The sequence below is a fragment of the Parasteatoda tepidariorum genome, chromosome 9 (assembly GCF_982258835.1).
Source record: "Parasteatoda tepidariorum strain Cologne lab strain chromosome 9, Ptep-v5.0, whole genome shotgun sequence".
Classification (NCBI taxonomy): domain Eukaryota; kingdom Metazoa; phylum Arthropoda; class Arachnida; order Araneae; family Theridiidae; genus Parasteatoda; species Parasteatoda tepidariorum.
Genome location: NC_141763.1, coordinates 5,565,847 through 5,584,104, shown reverse-complemented (window position 1 = coordinate 5,584,104; position 18,258 = coordinate 5,565,847). Strand labels below are relative to the sequence as shown.

Sequence of the window (18,258 nt, the reverse complement as noted above, 5' to 3'; positions counted from 1 at the left end):
TTTAAATCCGATTTTTTTTATATTTTTAAAATAAGTATATATATATATATATATATAAACCATGATATTTTGAGAGTGTACCCATCCTTTGTAAATAATTGCCAGATTTTCAAATCTTACAGAACTTACATCGTTAACTAGCTTTCATTATTTTTTTTACGTTTTAGAGTGTTACATTTTCTATAATGTATAATGACAATTTCATCAGAAGTATTACAATAAGTTACAAAATTAAAAAAAAGGAAATAACACAACACATAATTGAAAAACCTTTTTCTTCCAAACATAATTCTTTATATATAGCATAATAATTATACAATTTTCATGACTTGAGAGATATATTTTAAATATAAAAAAAACCCTATTCATAGTTCTATTGCAAGAATACATTCAGTTGTGAGGATGTCTGCAAAAGGACTTTCAGACTGGGCATAAACCCACTTATTTCACTGAAATTAGCATTAGCAACAAGTTGTCCATGAATTCCCAATGCATTGGCATAGTCACTTTGCATAATTGCTTGCACTACCTGGTGGAGGCCTAACGTTACTGGATTTGAAAGCTGGAGGAAAAAAACAAAAACACAATTATTTCAAATAGGTAATTATAAAGTACATAAATTTAGTGGAGTAGTTCCCTGTTATTGTATACAGCTGTGGTTCCCGAACTTTTATTCTCTCGTAGACCCCTCGCTAAGTTTTTCTGTTTCGGGTAGACCCCCTGCTTACCTGATATTAATTTTTCGCGAATTCATCAATTTAAAATGTATTCTTGATAGCTGGTATAGTGCTACTCACCGCGAAAGATTTAAATTTCTAACTGCAGTGAAGTGTAGCGTGTAAAACTTAAGAAAAAAACACATGTTAATTTTATACATTTATTAATTAAATTCAAATTAAAACGAGCTTAATTAAAATTTAGTATCTGTTATATAAAATAACTAAGCAATAAATAAATGCTTTTAGTGGGAGGGATGAGCCTGATGCTTTCATAATAAAATATCAATATTTGGCATCAATATAGTTAGGTTTAATCTCAAATCTCCTCGATTAATAATGTTCAGTCTGGCTTTTTTTTTTGTTAGGAAATTGGCAACTGTGCTGAAACCCCTTTCCACTAGGTATGAAGATGGAAAAGCAATTAAAAACTTTCTCGCGATATTCCATAATACGGAATAAGTATATGTGCAAGTTTTTACAAGTTCAAATTGTATTGCGACCACAAAGCGAATGCCTACAACTTTCACAATTTTATGAAACATACTAATTTCACTTAATTAATACATATATGGAATAAAATAGTGCACTATAAAACCCCTACTCCGCTACTAATATTATAATTGCGGATATAAGTTTGTATACAAAACCGTAGCAGTGTAGTGTCGGTCAGTTTATTACATTTTCATGTAAAAACTAAGCAACAAATCTCCGAGATCTTGTGATTCGATAAAGTTGGAGGTCTAGCTAGCTAAAAAGTTGACACAGGCTAGGCTACAATTCACCATGGAAAAAATCTTTTTTGTTACAAAATATAAAACCTTACACGCAGAGAAAATAATTACGTACGCGGGCTGAGCTGCAGGCAACTGCTAGTTTATAATAATTCCGTTTCATACATCAGAAAATAATCCTAAAAACTTGAATTTTACTAAAATTTTTACTTCACAGCTACTTTTATAAATTATGTAGAATGTAGATAGATATATGTTTTTATATTATAAGGAAGTATAATGTAAGTAAATAGGCACTATCAGAGTCTGTTGATTATTCCATTCACGAAATGCCAAAATTAAAAATCACGACATGCTCATATAAGATCTACTATCGTTGACCCGCATTTTCATTTCATGGACCCTCAAATTTTTTTTCACTTGACATGGACCCCTTGTCAGTCGTCATCGACCTCTGGAGGTCGATATAGACCACTTTGGGAATCACTGGTATACAGGGTTGCCACTCAAATCTGGAACAAAAATTCCCTGTACATATTATGCACAATATACAGGGTGAGCCAGTCAAACCTGCATTTTTGAAATGACTGTAAAAAGTAAACGGATGGATATTTCAAAATTTTATTGTTACTATCTTAATCTACATTAAAAAGCATTTAAGAAACAACACTCACTGCTTAAAAATAATGCCAGTAAGATGGTGTCCTTCTCGATCGAGACATTCTTGTAGGCGATTTCTGAAACTGTCTATCACATCACGGAGCATAGGCTGAGGAATTCTCTCGGTTTCCAACCGGATTCTCCTCTCGAGTTCCCCAAGCCTTGGAGGTCGTTGTTCAAAGACTTTACTCTTCAAGTACCCCCACAAGAAAAAATCGCACGCTGTGAAGTCCGGCGATCGGAAAGGTCTAGAAATTGCTCCATTTCGGGATATCACCCGATTTGGAAAAACTTTCGTTCGCTTTCACAGCGAACGAACGTTGTTGTTTAGACCACTGCTCCATGGCGACTGAAATGCTTAGCTGTGGGGGACACAATGGTAACCATGGTAACTCGCTCTGCCCACTTTCACGGCTCTCTCGCCCTTTTCAAAAATGCAGGTTTGACTGGCTCACCCTGTATTAAGAGGAACATAACAATTGCTGTGCTTTTGTGTGAGCTATACACTACATTTATTAGTTTTAATTGCAGGGGAAACTCATAAGATTAAATACTGAAAAAAAAAATGTTTTTAAAATAGCAAAATGCAAACAAATTATGGCAGAATTGCATAGGATGATGTAGTGGGAAAGTTATTGTACGCTTGAATTTTGATGTTGTGAATATATTCTTTTGAGTATTAGAAACTCAAAACTTTAAATGGAGATGAAACAGAATTTAACACGAAGTGTTTATTTTATTATTAGCGTCACTCTTAAGATAATTCTTGTGATTGAAGTGTTTGGGACGTATTTTCTACAATTCAGTTATTTCCCATATCTTGATGTTTAAGAATCAACATTTTATTTTATACCCGTTGTCAAACAACTGACCCAATTTTCGGGTTTACGACATTGATGTTCAACTACCCAGCCTTGTCATTTTGAAACTAATCCAAAAAAACAAGGGAACTTCTGGATCAAGTATTGGGATAAATTTTGCCTTCGTGGAGGACTCTGAAGGAACAAACCCGCATTTGAGTTACATGGAGAGGAAAACCACGAAAACCAGCTACGGTCAGCCTGGCGGGAAGGGAACTCTAACCTGTGATCCGTCTACCACTGGGGATATTTTGCTTCAGCACTGTGATCGGTTCGAGCAGAGAGTGGAATTCGTGTCGCCCAGCCTTCGCTGAGATTCGAACCCGGTTCGCCTCATTCAAAGGCGAATGCTCTATCCCCTGAGCCACAACGTATCAAGAATCATCATTGAACAGAAGCGCTGATATTGAATTAATTAGACCATTAAACGACCCTATCTTTCAGGGGTGGGAGATGACCCCTTTAAAATAAAACAACTAGGTCTAGGCTGCTTTGCACCTAAGCTAAAAAGATTGAACTCTCCTATTTTAAGGAACAGGTTTTTCCCACAAACATAAAATAAACTTTGAGAAAAAAAATTTGGTTCAACTCACCGAATTGTCTCGAAGTTTATCGTACAAGTTTTCTAATTTCTTTGCAACATCATCCAATTTTCGTCGAGTTTGCTACAAATAAAATACACAGTTTTAATCAGTGCATTGCTGTAGGGGTTAACAACAAGAAAAGAAAGGAAGGGAAAAATTACAGGATTGGTAGCAACTTGTTGACACTGCCTTCTAAGATCTTCAAAAATATCCTGCAAAACTTGGTGTTCAGGAGGAATGGGACCTTTCTCTTTAGGTTGCTCTACAGGATGCTGTTGCTGCTGCAATAAATTCAAATTTTGAGATCACTTTTAATCAGGGTTAGGATGAACTTCTTAAAAAAATGAAAACTCTAAAACCCATCAAAAAATTTTTTTTTGCTGGAATAGTTCAGTGGAAAATGCTCAGCAAGCTTAATGAAAAACTAATTTTTGAATTTTTATCAAGCAAGAAAAAAATATAACTCAACTTGGACATCACATAACTTTTTAAAAAGACTAAATACCAAATATTTATATGTTGCATTGCTAATTTAGTAGCAGAAATTGCTTTTTATTTTTTAAAATTTAATTTTTTTTAATTATAATTTTACAGTGTTGAGCATAATCTTGTATATCTTTACAATTTAAAAATTCATTGAAAAAGTTTTTTTGCAATAACGGACCCTATTTGCACACATTCACAAAAGCGGACCCTGGTTGAAAGAATGTGACTTAACACCTATTTTATATTGCCAAATTACGAGTCATTTTTTCACAATTTTACAAAAACGGACCTTTCACAAAATGTCTGGACAGACCCCTGGTAAGTAATTCAAAATTTGTACCTGTTTTGTTTCCTCGGGTGGAGGCATTGTGTTAGGCACCATTGATGCAGCAGGATTCATGACAGCAGCAGGATTTTGTGGTGGGAAAGAAGGCACAAAATAACCCCCAGGAGTTTGGCCTACATGGGGTTCATTGACTGGAAGTTCAGGAAAGGGAGACGTTATGGGTGCTGCTGAAGATTCAAAAGTCGAAGACACAGGCTGTAAACATGGAATGATTAGAAATAATAAAGAAAGTTTTTTTGCATTCAGGACAAACTACTAGTTTATGACAAGACAAGAAATGCACCTTTTCAAAAGCTTGTGCTTACTTTCTTAAACATTAAGCATAATCATAATACAGGACTGGTTATATTTGTTAGCCAAATAAAGGCTTAAAGGTATGAGGTTCAACTTTCGGTCGTCGATCTCATGCATTCAACTTGCGTCGTGGTCTGCGGGGATCGGCCAGTTTATTTTCATTTGCTGTTGGTCGTTCTTGCGTGGATCATGACGTCACCCGTTATCTGCATTTAAGCTTCTGTTGAAGCAGATCATTTGGGTATTCTTTCTTTTCTTTTCGTCACTCTGTTTGTGACATTTTTTATTACTAATGTTTTTAAATAAACTCATTTCTTTAGAAACTTCTTTTCTCTTTTTTTGAGTTGTTGAAATACAGATATGATATTCTGAGAGAATCTCGGATGTCAATATTATAGAAGTCACTTATTTGGGCAATCTCTTTGTATTCAGATCACTAAATGATTGAAAAGCTTTTTAAAATTTGTACAACATAAATTTAATACCACTACAATAAATTTACCTTTTAACCCCATAACTGCCGAGTAAAATTTACGTGATTCACTCCCCAGTGCCACCGTTTTTCGCTCAAGTGCACGCTTTGCAATTTAAAAACAGTTTACTCTTACAAGACAAGAAAAAGGAAAGAAAGAAATTACAAAATTTGAATTAAATAATAAAAATACAATATAAAAGATGTTAAAGCTTAGCTGTTGTATGATAAATCCTGAAACATGGTTGGACACATAAACCAACATCACATTTATTGCACTGATAGCAGGATTCATGACAAATTTTTCTTCTTGGACAAACGGCACATTTTCGCAATGCATTTTTCTTTGAAGACGTTGATGGAAAGAATAAAAAGCACCAAATACACACGGGAAATGAAAGCGAAAGAAGAATAAACCTGACCTTACTCAAATAGAGACATACAAGCAATTAATACAATATCACTTTTCCATAACATCCTTTTCCCATTCCCCCTCCAAAATTTGTAATACATTTGCAAAGCAAACACTTTCAGAGTCATTTTACTGCATTCTAAAGTAGGGGGTGGAGTTCTATTTATAGCAGCGCAATGCAAAGCATCGTACTTTGGGAAAGCGTATATATACGCACGCGGCAGTTAAGGCATCGTCTGGCCGAGACGTATATATACGCCCACAGCAGTTAAGTCGTTTAAAAAAAGATAAATTTAAAATAAAGTAGAAATCGATTTAGGCGAATGAAGAACATATTGCAAATTTATTCAGATTCACTAGTTTATTCTTTAAAAAAAATTTCATAAGATGAAGTTTGAAAAATGGAATCAAATGCTATTATATAATTTAAAAATTACGAATACTGAATACATTATATAATTTAGGACTAAGTTTTTTTTTTTTTTTAATAAATTATTTCAGGCTATGCCCATTTCTTTTACACAAATTTTGAGTTATGTTCAGAATAAAAAGCTGACTGATGAATGGTAAGTAAGAATACTTTATTAGAGTTCAATTTTAGGAACAAAATTCCCTGATTTTTCTAGGAAAACTTCAACAAAATTCCAAATTAAATTATTTATATATAAATATACAGGGTGTTTATAAAGTCCCGGACCCATTTTGATGTTTAATAACTCATAAAATAATAAGGATAGACTGAAATTAATAACATAAATGGTTAGATAGACTCAAAAAGTTTCACGATCCTTGTCAATGAACTTCCACGTGTGCCTTCTTCGTCGCACGGAGAATATCAAGTCTAAGGTCAATTTCACGCCAGGTAGCAGCAAGCACGACGGCATCCACAGAGGTTATTGACAGGGATGAGATTAGCCAAAAGACAAAAAAGCTGAATTTCCACGATATTAAATTTTACGCAAGCACAACCCTTTAATAATAAATTCCAGACAGTTTAAGGTAATAAATAATGTGTTGACACACAATTGTGTACTAATCTATTATTATATAAATGATTACATTGATACTTAACATTTAATAAAAATAAAAATTACCAATTGAAAAAATAAAGTTGGAAATTATATTTTTCCTTCAGTTCACATAAGAGACAATTATTACTTGAAAAACTACCTGGTTTAGCAAATTAAAACTACTGAGAATATACATTAATATTTCATTTCTTTTAATAAATACTGTTATGTGATTTATAGCAAATATATCAGTAATATTACTTTTTAAATTATATTGGGAAAAAAAACTTTAACAATGGACCGAGTCATTATGTTCATATTATAGTCTAATCTAACTAGAACCCTTTGAAACATATCAATAACAGTGAAGTAGAAATATATAGTAACTCCTTAACATACAAAAATTGCTATTTTAGTTTGACAAATTACATGACAATCAGCAACTGTTTAGATAATTGTATTTTATTTGAAAAGAATTTTGCATTTTATAGCATAAATAACAGCAAATTATAAATAAAATTCTGATGATGAGTTAATTAACTCTTCATCAGAATAAAATTAATTAAATCCCTTTTTAAGTGATTGCTTTTGTTTGCTATATCTTTTATGTTTTGCTATATTTAGTCGTTAGTCCATCTTCAAACATCTTGTGACAAATCCTATTTTTTCTTCTTTGCAAGCACAGAATGTTAGTTTTGAATATATCCCCTTCCAGTTTCTCTGATGTTGTAACACTTACATATACTAATAATCGTCGTTAGAAAAACAGTCACCTGTATAGTAACTAATTTTTAAAAAAAACTTACTTCTTACAAGAATCGCGATAGTTGATCTTAAAATTGCGTGAATATGAATAACAATTATATGAATATGAAACTAGATATACGATTTGAAAATGAGAAAATACAAACTGGGATAGAGAATTTTTAAAATGCGTAAATACAAATCACGATTCATAATTTTTAGATCGCATAAATAAGAATTATGATGCATAATTTTTAGAATGCGTGAATGCGAATCCCAATGCATTATTTTAAAATCACATATAAATACGAAAATTAATGTTTGATGATATAAACCGCATGAGCAAATCAAGACATTGAATTTTAAAATTGCGTGAATACGAATCGTTACATAGGTTTTTAAAAAGGAGTAAATACGAATCACAATATTGGATTTTTAAATCTCGTAAATAAGAATCGCAACGTACAATATTCAAATCGCGTGAATAAGAATAGCAACACGCAAATATGAAAAGCTATGTTTGATATTAAAATCGTGTGAATAAGAATCGAGATATTAGCAGATTCCAGGCTTTGGACCTCTAAAAGGCTTGTCAGAAGCAGCGTCGTTTGAACTACAAAAATCGTATCTATCTGGAGAGCCGGTAAAAAATTCGGAGAATCTTAACTGCTGCGTGTAAAAGGGGAAAAAATAGCTAAAATAGGTAAAAATGAGAAAGGATTGGTAGCTATGTAGTTTGAATTTTCTGTTTCTCTTTGAAAATCGGTGAATTTTCTGAAAAAGCAGAATACTTAAAAAAAAAAAAAAGTGAAATTTTTAGAAAATCTGAATTTTTGATAAAAAAAGCTGAAATTCAAGAGATAAAAGCTAAAAAAGCGGAAAAATCTCATCCCTGTATTGAGGTTGTAATTCCGGCTTTTAGGTCATCAATATTCGACACGATTCACCTGTAAACATTGTCCTTTATAAATCTCCAAAGAAAAAAGTCCAGCGGCGTTATATCAGGTGATCTGGGTGCTCAAGGAATTGGACCTCCTCGCCCAATCCATCTTCCTGGAAAATGGTCATTCAAAGAATCACGAGCGATGATACCCCAATGAGGTGGTGCACCATCTTGTTGCAAAAAGACATGTGGCTGAAGCTCTTCTAGTTGTGGAAATACAAAGTTTTCCAACATGTCTAAGTATACGACTGATGAGGCAGGAAGATGGATTGGGCGAGGAGGTTCAATTCCTTGGCCACCCAGATCACCTGATATAACGCCGCTGGACTTTTTTCTTTGGAAATTAATAAAGGACAATGTTTACAGGAGGATCGTGTCGAACATTGATGACCTAAAAGCCAGAATTACAACCTCAATAGCCCCTGTGGATGCCGACATGCTTGCCGCTACCTGGCGTGAAATTGACTCTAGACTTGATAATCTCCGTGAGACGAAGGGGGCACACGTGAAAGTTCATTGACAAGGGTCATGAAACTTTTTGAGTCTATCTAACCATTTAAGTTATTAATTTTAATCTATATTTATTATTTTATGAGTTATTAAACATCAGAATGGGTTCGGGACTTTATAAACACCCTGTATGTCAATATATTAGAAATACAATATTTTTTAATTAATAAAACATAGTTTATCAACACAGTCATTTAGTCAGCCATTGTATATCTTAATCGTGTTTAAGAACAAAAACTAATTTACACAGAAAACTTCATTTTTAAAGACTTAGCATAATTGTAAGGCAAGTATCCTTGAAAAACAATAAAAGAATAAAATTCTAAAAAATGTAGCCATATTGCAGCAAAATTTCTATAAGAAATAATGAAAATAGATGTTTTCATTAGCTACTGTTATTTAACAAGCTTTTTGCAAGCTTTTTCCAGGTTTAGGAAGAAAAAATTTATTTCTTGACTTTTTCCCCTGAAATTAAATTTCCTGCCAACTCTTAGTTTTCATGAACCTCTCTGAGAACCCTGAATTTATGTGTATTGATTAGCAAACCTCAAATAAATTGAAACCAAAAAAATTCTATATTCTATGACAATTTCTATATTAAATCTAGTTTCACTAGATCCAACATCTAAAGAAAATGCTAAAATCTTAGACAGGGTGAGTATCTCTCAACAACAAATAAGCACCTTTAAAGTACTTTCTAAGCACTCAAAAAATATTTTTAAGCCCTATAAACATTAACAAAATGCAAAATAATTTTCAAAGCACTATATACATTAACAAAATGCAAAATAAATTTCAAAGACTTTACATGATCTAACTAGTTTCTGACAAAGAACTCTTTTCTCGATTATATTTCAATTTCAGAAGGCCGAAAATTAAGCCTCAAATGAAGAGGTAGGTACTTTATTTACCACCACACTAGAGCTGCACAATGGGCTGAAATGAAGAATATCTTGCAAAATGTAGGAGAGTTGAACATGAGAGTACAAGAATTTCACCAAACCCAGCTCATTAGACGGATATGCAGACTCTCGAGTATTACGGCAAGCATGTAAAATAATTGGCACTTTGATACGCTATGGACTGATAATACGCCCAAATGGATTGTGAAAAATATTGAACAGAACAATGTGAAAAACCACGATTTTACAAAATACACGGCAAAAATCGGCATGGTAAAAAAACAAAAAACTCATTTTTGAAAAGGAAAAATTAAGAATTTTTTAAAAATACCCCATGAAAAAAGCACTTTTTAAAAACACTACACACCATGTTAGAGAATTAGTTAGCATACTTAAGAGATTTAAATAAAATGTGCAAATAAATAAATAAAATGTGCAATGTTTCAAAATAAGTTAAATTTTCGAGGTACTTTTCAAAATTAAAAATCTCTTTTTTTCTTCACAAAAAAACTTTATAAACAGAAATATACAATTATCATAAGAAAATACAGACTACATTCTCACTTAGTTTCCACAGCACTAACATATATCATAACATGAAATAAAGAAATCATTAGAAAGTTATTTTTGTTCTTAGCAAGACCTCACACAGCAAAAAATAGTACCAGAATTAGTGTCTGATATATATATATATATATATATATATATATATATATATATATATATATATATATATACAGGAAAAAAAAGAATGGTTAGAGAGTGGCTTTAACTGGCATTCACCTAAAGGAGATGAACTTTAGAAACGTAATTTAATACAATTCATTGGATAACATTTATGTACAATCTTTCAATGCATTTCGTTTAAGAGACACTAAACAAATTTCTTTATCAGTACAAAGTTCTAAAAATGAAATTTTTTTTTGTTGAAAAAATAAATAAAAGTAATAGTTTATGAACAATACAAGCACCTATGACTTTACAATTACATTTGATAACTGATGCACACCTCAAAAACTTACAGCAACAATAACAGATAATATTTATTTCCTTACAAATTCCATTTTTAAAATAATTACAAATTCTAACTAACTGTTTAAAATCATTTTGTAAACAACTATTACAAACTAATAATTAAAAGGTCAAAATCATTTATTTTCATTCAAATTCAATATCAAGCTACCTCCTGAACTTGAAAAGACAAAGTTCTAATTTAATAGTAAGAAGAATTAATCAAATTTAGATCAGGATAAAAAAAAAATTTAAAAAAAAAACATTTCTAAATTATATTTGACAGAAAAAGACTTTTAATTTTTTGTTTTGTTCACAAACTATGTATTTAATGAGTTTTAAAAGTACTTATATTAAAATAAATAGAAAACTAAGTAATAAACTAAATTGGTATAATTAAACAAAAAATTATTTCACATACAGTTTATGGAGATATTTAAACATTTTGCAATATTTCTTTGACTTTTTTTTAAATTTGCTTTCTTTGAACATTAAGTAACAGTTTAAATAAATTTCCTTCTCATTATTATTCTTGATAAAAAGTCACATATAACAAATAAACTTTCAAAACAGTACATTGAAAAATATTTTTGAATTTAAACGAAAATTTCTAAAAATATAAAGAAGAGATATCAACTGATTTAAATTAAGTTAACCCAGCAAAGCTTACAATAATTTATAATCCACTCATTTCAATTAATAAATAATCTTAAAATGCAGGAATATGCATTTCTGCTGGTAGTATCTAAACTTTTAGAGTTATCTAGAAAAGAAATAACACTTCTAAAACATATAAAGCACTTTCCTAGACAAGTTTAAAACTAAAAATGAAATGAGAAAATGGAGTAAAAAGAAAAAGAGGGAAGTTAAAATCTTTGAGCAATAGTAGAGATTTTACATTTACTATTTTTATTTTTACAAAAATTAAGAGAGGTTTAACAAAGATATTGTATGATATATTTACCTTTTCACAAGATAGTGTCTATAAATAGATATAGAATAATAATAGAATAATATAGACTAAAATTTTTTCAAAGAAATCAATTTTTGAGGAAATATGATTTGTACATGTTTTTGTATGCTACACATGAAGAATTTATAAAAAATTCCAAGGGATTACTTTGGAATTTTTCGTATAATAAAATAATAAGTATTGTATTTAATTACAGTATTGATCAATTGGTATTCTACTTGTAGAAAATATTAAATCAATATTTCAAGAGTGCACAAAAACAATTAAATTAAAAGAAACAATGGATAGACCTATGAGAAATTATGTAATTTGCAATTTTTTTTCTCTGTACAAATGATTTAGAACTAGTAGAAATTACAAACAGGGCACCTGCTACATTTGCAGGGGTCTGTCCTAGTCAAATTTACTACCGTTTAGCAGTACCTTCACATATTCAACTTTAGGAAAAACGGTAGTTTCACAAACTACTTATTCTTGAAATTTTATTTTTGTACCCCGTAAAAAACTATAAATCCATATTTTACGTTGACTTTTTAATATAATTTTTAATTTTCACAAATTAGGTCTAAATTTTCACAAAAAAGGTACCTCTCAGAAAAATCTAGACAGACCCCTGATTTCAGATTTTCAAATCCATGACTTTTCCTGATTAATTCCAAGAATTTTTCATGACTCAATGAAGTAACTATTTTCTCCGACAAAAACGCAACAATAAATTTAAAAAGCATTATAGTAACATTAATTGAAATGATAGGCATGACCAAAACTGTTATACTCTGCATCTTCATATTTATAGATTTCAAATTTAAAAAACAGAGTAAAAGAAAGAGTTGAAGCTATAAAATAGCTGGGGAAAAAATTAAAAAAAAGCAAAAAACTTTTTTCTTTTTTTCTACAGAATAATATTCTAAAGATACATAGGAAAGGAAAGAAATACTAGTAATTTTTCTGTTCTCATTTTCGAAAAGAAAAAAAAAAATTCGCCAATGACTGGCTTGCTTGAAATAGAATTTTAAATATAAAAAATAAATAATTAAAATTCTGAAATCACAGAAATTTAAAAGATAATTTACTCTAGAAATGTTTTTTCTTTCATTTTTTGAAAGAACATGATAAAAACATTTTTATTTTAATAAAATATGACTGTGAGTGGGGATTTTGTTAGAAATTCAGATAGTCGGAACACCATGAAATAGGAGAGGGGGGGGGGGCGGTAAATTCATTTTAAAACAGGGTTGCCACTCAAACCTGGAAATAAAATTCCCTGTGTTTTCCCTGAACATATATTAAGAGGAAACAACAATTACTGTGCTCTTGTGTGAACTATAGTGGGCAAACTATATTTATTAGTTTCAATTACTGGAAAAACAGCTCTACATACTTAAAAAATGCTACAGTAAAAGAAATAGTTTAGTATAGCTGAAATATCATGGTTAAATATCGCATAAATTACGCTTTGAGTGGTCACCATTTTTTAAAAGACAAAAATAAACAAAATTCCATGTATTTTCCCAGTTTGTAAAGAAAAAATAAAAATTCCCTGCGTTTTCCCTGTTAGGTGATTTTTAAATTCCCTGTATTTTCCAGGTTTTCCGTGTGGAGTGGAAAAAATTAGATTTTTCGGCCACCTAAATCCATGACTTTTTTTTAAAAAGAAATAGTTAAAATCATGACAAATTTTTGCTCCATAACGTGACCTTTTATGATTTTTCCTGACTTTCCAGATACACAGATACCCTGTAAAGAGTGAAAACAAAATAATACCTTAGCAGCAGGTTGTTTCAAGGGTGGGGGATCATTCCAACCAGGTTTCACTTCTCCATAAGAACTAGGCAAGGACACGGGTGGCGGAGCTTGATTAGAAACAGGTGCCTGGGGTGCTGAACATAAAAACATCATTTAATATACAGTCGGACTTCTATTTAACGAACTTCCATTTTGCGAATTTTTTTAAAGAACCAAGAACATTTTGGAAATTTTTTCGTAAAATAATTTACAAACAGCGAAGTGAATTCTCAATTTAATGAAATTTACAGCGATATTTAACAAAAACTTTCCTTATTTAAAATTACAGTAGAGAACCGATTATCCAGAACGATCAGGACCATCGCTATTCCGGGTAACTGATTTTTCCAGTTTTCTGAATCGATACAAAAAGCCGTTTTTTTTAATTGTCAAACTCAACTAAAAAAAAAATATAATTAGAATAATTTTAAAAAACTCTTATATCTTAGGACAGTGTAGGGAACTAATTATTTCTAAAATGATGGTAAACATCTTTTTTATAAAAAAAAAAGAATTCTTTTTATTAGAAAGGAACCTTGTACAAACATATTTTGAGAAATACCTTTATAGGGTTCCCACTCTTTCAACAGAGCAAAAATTAAACACTTTTAAGGACTTTTTTTGAAGAAATTAAGGACTTTTTTGAAAAATTAAGGATTTTAAAAAAATAGTGTGATTGTTTATCATTGAATATACATATGCCACCAGTGACAATGTGAATTATTTACCTTCCTAAAAAATCAATAAATAAAAAGTAATTTTATTACAATGTAAGCACTGATATAATGGCATTAATTAATAGGCTCACCAAAGAATTACCAGGCAAACCTGCTTACCCTTAAGAAATAAAAATAACAGCGTAACAATCTAAAACTTTAAATTTATATTGTAACAAAACAAATTATAAATACTAGTTACCAAATATTTAACTTTCTTGTAAGAAGCAAATCATGCTTTATTGTTAGTACCCAGGAAAAAATATTAAGTATTTTTGAAAAAACACTTGGTTTTTACCAATAAACCCCAGATTCTTGATGAAAAACCTAGGTGGGCTGGGATTTTTCAAACCCTGTTTCTTACAAATCTGTTTACTTTTTAATGAAAGAACCAATATATTAATGAAAGGGCATGTTTTCTTCCCTTTGCCTTTCACACACATTAATTTTTGTCTCTCTAAAATGCTTTACCCTCGATACATGGTCTAATTCTAAGTGATAAAAGAACTCCATTTTGCTTTAAAAAATTGAATTGAAAATTTTTTCCTATCAACCATAGTGACGCTAAAAAAATTAAGGACTTTAAAAACCTTGAACCAAAATTAAGTACTTATAAGAGCCCTTTTTCTCCAAAATAAAAATTAAGCAGTTTTTAAGGACCATGGGAACCCTGCTTTAATTTAGATTAATAGTTATTTCTAATCATTGAAAAAAAATTGGCAACATGTGTCAAAAAGTGGCACAGCTGGTCACCAGTGGTATACTGGGTAAAAAAAAGAAGAAGAAAAAAGAGGATAAAATTTGAATGGCACCATATTAGATTACTCTTTACAATACAACTATATATCGCCAAGAAAAATGGCTGATTAAAACAGAGGTGCTAGCAATTAGAATTAGGGATTCTAAATTTATTTGTCTCAAAAAAAAAAAAAATAGTTTTTAGTAATAAATGTGAATATTTCTATTACCAATATTTAATGATTCATAATTTGTCTGAAAATCAAAAAAGTATGTTTTTTGGATTCCAAGAGCTTAATTTTCAATAACAAAATTGCATAAAGAGATCTAAATTGAATAAAAATATGATACAAAGAATAAACACAGTACAAAAAAATCTATTACAATAAAATGAATTTGTGAGTGCGTTTTTCTTATAACTCTAGAAACGTTTGTGCTATCGTTCTGAAACAATTCAGCCCTAGACCCTAAAAATCCTTCAAATTTTTTTAATTAGATCGTTCAGCAGAAATGTTTGAAGGAAGAAAAAAAAAAGAATTTTAAAAAAGAAAGGTTTAGAAAGAAAAAGAAAGGTTTAGAGCTAGCACCATTAACATAAATAAATTTGCAGACCATTATAAAGGTTTCAGACATTTTTATTTTTATTCATGAAGTTAGAAAAACTCAATGATTATCTTGAGTGTGGTAGCATAGGCATACATTACCAAATTAGTATTTCTAAAGTAATTTGAAATCACTGTAAAAGTTCTAAAAAAGTCAGGATGGTATCAGCAATAATAAAAAGCAGAACAAGCATTTGACTTGTACATAACTAGTCCAATTTTTTTCCAGCTATGGTTATAAACAAGTTAATTGGAAAATAAAAAAAATTTAATCTTTCAAAAAATTTAAAGTTTTGATGCAATGGTTGCAGTCCTAAAAATATTAAAATTTTCTAGAAAAATGTACAATCACACTTTGATAATAAATGAATGAAATACCAAAATAGGTAATAAAGTAACAGTTCAGATTTATTATTAGCATGATATTACACATCAAACACATATAACACACATTGATCTTTATTTCGGATTAAGGACAAAGAATTTTTTCAGGTTTTCTGCGACAAACTTCCCTAACACTAATATTTTGCTTTAAGATACTTTTAATTATAACAATTACTAGTTTAAAGTAACAGAACCGTTGTGCTTACAGAAGAAAGTATAGAAGGAAAATTTATAAAAAGTTTTTAACTGTAAAAGTAATATTTTTTTAATTACAATATTATAGGCAATATTTTCGCGTTTTGCTGCCGGAAAAATGTACTAATTATTTTCTCGTTCGAATTTTATAAGTCATCACACAAATTGAAATTCGTAATTAATTTAAATAATAATAAATTAAAATTCGTGCAGAAATTAAAAAATCGTGAAATCTGTACGTAACTCCCAAAATAAAGATCGACAACGAAATCACACAAATAGGACTCTTTTAAAAAAGAGATACTAAAATAAGTATATGTAAAACAGGGTGTTTCTAAATGAAAGAAACATCATTTCTACTTTCGCGATTTCTGATTTTTTATTTTTATATTATTAATTTGAAATTCTAGCTAATGACAGTTATCACCGATTTTTTTTAAAATCACAAATGAGAATTGAAAAATCACGATTTTCATTTTCCCCCTCTGATGCACAAGAAAGGCATATTTAAAAAAAAATTCTGCAGAAGAAAAAAAACTTTTTTCGAAAAATTAAGCAGAGAGGAAAAACAAAATTTTCCCCATCCCAAATGAAAAAATTTTCTGCAAAAACACTAACGTTCTGCGACAATGTCGCCGTAATTCTGCCACAGGGAATTTAATTATGGTCAAAAATAAGAGATTTATGTTTTTAACGCTTGCAAAACTAGTACAAAGTTTAAAATTTTCTGGAGTTTAAAATAAAATATCGAATAGAATAACTAAAATTGAAAAGTGAATTTTAAGCTTACCATCATCTGTATAGGGAAAAAGAGAATATACTTTTGACAAAGGAAAATTTACCACTGTCTAACAATTTAAAATTATAATTGAGCAGTCATACTTTTTTTAAAAAAAAAAACATATCCTATTTAAACGGTGTAATAATAAATAAAATATTCATAAAATAACTAAATTACTCAAGTAATAGTGATTGCAACATCCTACATAGAAGATTAATAATATTAGCATAAGAATCTTTAAAAGCTATGAAAATTTTCTAGTGGGTGAAACTAAGTTTTAAGCACACACAATCTTAAAACATTAAAAGGAAGATTAACGAAATCTCATTTACTTACGCAAAAAACATTTAAATAATATACATAAAAAGTTTGGCTACCCAGAATGTTCGGGAATCTGCAAATTCTGAATATGCTAAAATTGTGGATAATTTAACACCAAAATCTTAATTTGTAATATTGTAATCAATGCTTATAAAAAATAATTACAGATGAGAGAAAACTATGAAAGTTTTTCATAAAAATAGTTCCCAAAAAGAAAGAAAGAAAATAAGGGTAGCTCTCTTTCTAAACTAAATGCTTGTTTATAATTGATCGTGATTTACAATTAATTGTAAGGTAATTGAGGGGGGGGAATAATAAAGCTCCAGTTACTTGAGCTCTCCAGTGGGTTGAATTCTGGATAGCAGGGCTTTTAATGGAGTGAATTTTATGATTATTTAATAAGATTGTAAGAAATGAATAATCGATTAAACAAGTTTAAACTGATTACCTGGAGGATAAGAACCATATTGGGGTTGAGGTTGGAAAGCTCCCACGCTAGCAGGGGGATATGAATAATTGCCTCCACCGCTGCAATAAATAAAGCAATGAACATTGAAATTGTCAAAATAAAAAGCAAACAATCATATATATACAGCATTGCTGCAAACCTTAGAAATAAAAAATTAGGAACACTATATACGACAAAATTATATGCACCAATTATGAGAGTAAGACAAAAATTTAACTATTAAATAATAACATTAATAGACATAATATTTAAATACCTTATGTAAATTATTAAAACAAAACTAGGAACATTATCCTTTGAGGGAAATTTATAATATTAATATTTTATAATTAGGAATGCTGGCCCCCTAAAGTCCTGTTGGCTGCCTCATCGTGGCGAGGGGTGACCCTGAGTGGAACGGGCGATGTACGTCTGGAGTTTTACTCCTGGAAGGGTCACCCATGGCGAAAAGGCCGTTCCATTACACTCAGCTAAAGTCAACAGGCGAAGAAGCCAAGTCAGACTTCTGCTAGCATGGTGCTCCAGTCATAGGACTTCAGCAGCTGTATTATTACTCCAACCATGAAATTCATGTCTTGTTCTAACTCTCATACTGCCTCGGTCATGAATT

At 30.3% G+C, this 18,258-nt stretch overlaps 1 protein-coding gene across 22 annotated transcripts in view; it reads right to left on the bottom strand.

Annotated features, from left to right (window-relative positions):
- Positions 1-271: 271 nt before the first annotated feature.
- Positions 272-18,258, bottom strand: part of Sec31 (COPII coat complex component secretory 31) — a 76,097-nt gene continuing 58,110 nt past the window's right edge. For 9 of the 22 annotated variants that reach the window (XM_087150701.1, XM_087150706.1, XM_087150708.1 and 6 more), the window contains 7 exons: positions 17,628-17,707; positions 13,422-13,537; positions 11,649-11,666; positions 4,381-4,581; positions 3,716-3,835; positions 3,564-3,635; positions 272-562 (listed from right to left, as the gene is read on the bottom strand). In XM_087150701.1, coding sequence (XP_087006827.1) covers positions 374-562; positions 3,564-3,635; positions 3,716-3,835; positions 4,381-4,581; positions 11,649-11,666; positions 13,422-13,537; positions 17,628-17,707 — 796 coding nt within the window. In that variant the 3' untranslated portion in view covers positions 272-373. The remainder of the gene's footprint in view (positions 563-3,563; positions 3,636-3,715; positions 3,836-4,380; positions 4,582-11,648; positions 11,667-13,421; positions 13,538-17,627; positions 17,708-18,258) is intronic. The other 13 variants (XM_087150718.1, XM_087150705.1, XM_087150711.1 and 10 more) reach the window with 3 other exon arrangements.